General features: G+C 48.1%; 1 protein-coding gene across 1 annotated transcript; it reads right to left on the reverse strand.

Moving 5' to 3' along the window:
* Positions 1-1,069: 1,069 nt before the first annotated feature.
* LOC147881888 (fasciclin-like arabinogalactan protein 10) lies at positions 1,070-2,760 on the reverse strand. Its single transcript, XM_087401566.1, has one exon. It carries the CDS (start codon positions 2,562-2,564, stop codon positions 1,278-1,280), a length of 1,287 nt encoding a protein of 428 aa, XP_087257692.1. The 5' UTR covers positions 2,565-2,760; the 3' UTR covers positions 1,070-1,277.
* Positions 2,761-4,915: the final 2,155 nt, after the last annotated feature.

The raw sequence follows: 4,915 nt of genomic DNA on the forward strand, positions 1-4,915 counted from the left end.
GGCCTAGGCTAAACCTCGGTAGCAAAGACCTGTATTTTAAAATCACCTTTGTATGTGCATTTGGGTGAGGGTGAGGTCAAGATATCTTTAATCAAGTATTGACGTTACTATTTTATGGAAGGTAACAACAATGTCTTTTAATGTGATTTTAAATGAAAGAAAAAATGTTCCTTTGGATTCTAAGAACTTGAATCTAAGAGAAGAAGAAGAAGAAGAAGAAGAAGAGAGAGAAAGGGGGATAGAAAATGGGGACCAAAATAGCAAAAAATCCACATCATTTCCCCTTTCTTAAGGAGAACCACCTTTACTAAAGCCTTTCCTCCTCACGGCAGGCCAGAAATTTGAATAAATTCAAAAGGCTTGCCCTGGAAACTGAGAGAAGAAGAAAAGAAGAAGAGAGAGAGAGAAAGGGGGTAGAGAGAAAGGGGGAGAAAAAAATGGGGAGAAAAAAAAAGGGGACCAAAATAGCAATACATCCACATCATTTTTCCTTTCTTAAATAGAAGCACCTTTCCTCAAGGGAGGGCTAACAAAGTTGTATCTAGTCACATACTTCGTGCACGTATACACGGGTGGCTACTCGACGAACTCGTAGAAGCCTAGACAGAGACTCTTCGCCGCAAAAATGATATCATTTGGGGGACGGAATTCGAATGCCAATACTAGGCTAGCCAATCGCCACGTAGGCAAATAATTTTCTCCTGCCTATAATGTACATGCAATCACAAGACCCAGGTCCTCAAAGCTCAGCAAGCTTTAAAAGTCCCAGACGTGTCCCATTGCCATACGACAACGTGTTGCCATACCCTCCCATACTATCGCCATAAGTCCAACAAGATCATTGGTACATGCAATGGTTACGTAAAGAGATCGTCACAACACGTTAAAAGTTTCAATCTTATTTATTCTACATCTGCAATTCTCTGCGCAGTGGGTCTGAAAAAAACAAGATGGTCTCAACCGTATCATCTTTCCATAAAGTCGCACTATAATTTTCCTCCTGCAGAACTACGGTACTCACTTACGAGGACGAGCTGGTGCTCTAAAAAACCCAGAAGGAAATGTATGTACTACATATATATATGTTAACAGTATACAAAAAAAGATTGGAACCGGTGGGCAAGCAACCATCACCAAGATATGAAAGAAAACCAGGACCTACATGCTCCTGCCTGAGGGCAGGCTTCTCCACACATCATCTTACTCCTCGAGTATTAAAAGAATAAATGAATCCCTCGCAAAGTCCGACAATCCAAGAAGCAAGAAACATCAACATCTCAGAGGAGCATGGACGCAGCTAATGGCAGTGTGGCAAGCAAGCCTAGCGCAAAGTGCATGGGAGGAGCCAAGCTCTGTCCAGGAACAGGAGAGCCGGCAGACGAGCTTCCCGGACTTCCAGCTGGAGGAATGGGAGGCGGAGAGCCCGAGACAGGGGCAGTGGAAGGGGAGACTGAGGGAGAAGAAGCAGGCGCTAGGGATGGGGTCGACGCTGGCGAGGGAGAAGAAGCTGGTGTAGGAGAAGAATCAGGGGAAGGGGTGGGAGAAGTCTTGGGAGCTAGTCCAAAGATATCAGTGGGAAGAAGAACCGTGGGAATGCCGTAAATGGCGACCGGTTCTTGAGAATACAGAGTCGGACCAACAGTAACCTTGTTGAATCCTGTGTCAATCACGGGACTTCCAGCTTCGTCGAGGGATATGCCTGCGTACTGGTAGCTCGCTCCCGAGCCGCTCGCTAATGTGTGTTGTGGCTGATTGAGAGTGCCTAGCTGCTGGCTCGTATAGTAGCTTCCCAACGCGTGAAACTCCAACAACGAAACTTGCTGCGCTTGGGTAAGCTTGGCAAGAGCACCGGCCGGTAGCTTGCTGAAAGCAGCATCATCGGGGCAGAAGAGGGTCAAGCCCGGGGGTACATCGCGCTTCTGCAGCAATGCGTCTACACCTAAGCTCTGAATGAGCGTAAGGAATGTGTTGTAGTTCTTGGCCTGGGAGATGATCAAACTGATGTTCACGGGGGCAACAGCAGGAGCTGGAGCACCAGCGCCCGCACCGTCAGGGACGAGCACAGCACTGATGCTGAGCACGCTGATGTTGTAAGGATTGGTGTAGATCTCGCTCTGGACCACGGCAGTGAGAGGGGCACCAGGATCAGCTCGCCCGATGTGGGCAGCGCCGCCCTCGTCGGTGATGTTCACGGAGCCCTGGTTGCCGTTGGCGAGGCCGGTAGTCTGGTAGAGGGTGGTGGACAGGGTGGTGCCATTGGTGATGGCCTTGAGCTTAGCGAGGTCGAAGTAGTCGAGGAGGACGTGGAAACTGAGGATATTGAACACGGTCTGGGCGGAGAAAGACGAGCCCTTGACGATGGGGTCGAGGATGGAGTTGGGGGGGGAGAGGACAGTGATGGTGGTGCGGGAGTCGATCTGGGAAGCTACCCCAGATTGGGTGAGGAGGGAGAGGAAGGTGGAATAATCAGGGTGGGATTGGAGGATGGCGGAAATGTTGTTGGGCGTGGAGAGGGAGGGGAGGAGGAGGGAGGAGAGGGAGAGGAGGAGGAGGAGGAGCTTCATGGTGGATGGGAAGAAGAAGCAAGCTCGCAAGCTTTGAGATAGGGGGAAGTTTACGTCGATGAACTGCGTGAAGATATGGCAGCAAAGCTCTGCTTATATATTGCTGTGAAGGTCGGTGTGATGCCCAGGCAGATGCGGCGTGAAGATTGGAGCTACGTGCAGAGCAGTAGCCTAAGCTTAATCGAGCTTTTCAAGCTCTGGCTATGGCGGAGAAAACTCAGAATACACAAAACTTACCGGGAACTTTACCCAGACGAGAGAGAGGATGCTGACGTGTCTCCGAACGGTCCCCTCCCCACTTGGCATCCCGCGTCGCCCTTCCCCAGGTAATTCCCATCCCCACGTGGTCCTCCCCAGCCAATCCCCACTCCCCACGTGGGGTCCCCCAACTAACCCTGCCGTTAGTTTCTCATCTGCCCCCGTGGCAGTTGTTCTTAAATTAGTAGTGCCTGCAATTTCTGCCCCTATCACTCCTGCACCTGCCAACCTGGTCTCCCACATCACCGTGGCTTGCCAACCTGGTCTCCCTGCCACGTGTGTGGCCCTGAAATTGTTTACAACCCCCCATGTTATCCCCTTAACTTCTCATTCATTTGGTATATTTTTAATATGTTCAAATGCTCGTGTATATCCTTCGCCCTTTCCATTACAGCAGCTCTAATCGTGCCTCAACTCTCGCTAGCTATCGGCTTTTACATTAATCCAACCGCTATGGCAGCTTGGATTTTCATCGCGGCTCCAAAATGGGGCATTACGTAAATTCACTCGCTACTACCACTGCATATTAATCCAGGCGCAAAAAATGGAGCGGATTGTTGGAGTAGTAGTTTCTCTGTGCCATGGTGTGCCCTTGAGCGCCCCCTGGACTACACAATCATCTTCGGATGGGGGATTCCAAAATCTGCACCGTCGTGGTGCAAGATCAAACTCATGGGGACTCAAAATTTGATCTAAATCTCCAAACGAGTGGTGAGAGACGGTACATGAAATTACCAAATTCCACCACTAGGCTCCCATCACAATCCACTTCCCAACACACTCACTTCCAATAAATTGTTTCAAGAGGGTTTCAAGTGTCTCACCCCATTTCAAAGTCACTCGTTTGACTTCTTGCTCATGAGTAGGTCACTCTGAATCACATCCTTGCTAATTTTGCATTCTTTTTCCACTATGCCCACGCTTCAGCTTCCTAGGTCACACAATATAGCCAACCTCATCCACTAACCTGAGAGTGACTCAATCCTTTGATTATCGAAGGTGGGTGCAACTAGACTTTCTTTGCACATACATATTCATATTACCACTTCCCTTCAAAAAATGATCCACTTTTTTTGACATTTTTGTCAATTGATGTGATGTGAACTCAATGGTTGTTGTAAACACAGTAGCATGCAAAAATTGGGTCTCATAAAGCTAAGTAGCATGATGAGAATCATATATTTAAATTCAAATCAACTCTTCATAATGTCGCATTTGAATTTAGTTTATAAAAACATATTAGAACATGAGAGTAAGTTCTCAAGTGGTAAGCTTAGAAACATAAGGTAAATATTTAGACGAATAATTGATAGTTCATGGTTTTAATTAGTACGAGTAGCTTGACTCGTCTACGACGGGTTATAGACTCGCTCCGTTGGGTCTCAAGGTGCTAAAATGTCATTAATTTTAGAATATCAAATAAAGGCACCACGTGGGTTGGTTGCAGAATAGTAAAGGTGAAGCATAGATGGCAAATCTCCAAATTGAAAAGATGAGCTTTCCACATATGCATCCAATCCATGTTTCAATCAATGGGAATTTTTTATGACATGAATTTTTAATCTAGACGTTGAAGAGAAGGTGAAGACACACAAGCACGCACACACGCACATGCACACACACATGCACACGCACACGCACATGCACACGCACACGCACATGCACACGCACACGCACATGCACATGCACACGCACACGCACACGCACATGCACACGCACACGCACACGCACACGCACATATACACAGAGTGACAGAGAGTGTGTGAGAGAGAGGGCTGCTTACTATGCCTAAGGGAAAGGGTTGAAATTAGACTACTAACATCATCAATTTTATTAAGTGTGTAATGGTCAGAGCTAGCACTGTTAAGTGTGTCATTTCTTGAGGCCAGAGGGTCAAATAGTGGCTGATTGGAGGAAGACAGCAAGCACTCGGGCTGTTGTTCCCCGCTCAACCTGCTGCCCTCCCCTTGACTCCCCTCCTTGCTACCTCCTCCCTCCCCTCCCTCCCTACCTGCTACCCCTTCCCTTCCCCTCTCCTCCCCTCCCCTTCCCCTACTGCTTCCCTCCCCTCGACTCCCCTCCTTGCTACCTCC

The sequence above is a fragment of the Dipteris shenzhenensis genome, chromosome 30 (genome assembly GCF_047967505.1).
Source record: "Dipteris shenzhenensis isolate YYH24624 ecotype China chromosome 30, Dip_SZ_1.0, whole genome shotgun sequence".
In the NCBI taxonomy this organism is placed as follows: domain Eukaryota; kingdom Viridiplantae; phylum Streptophyta; class Polypodiopsida; order Gleicheniales; family Dipteridaceae; genus Dipteris; species Dipteris shenzhenensis.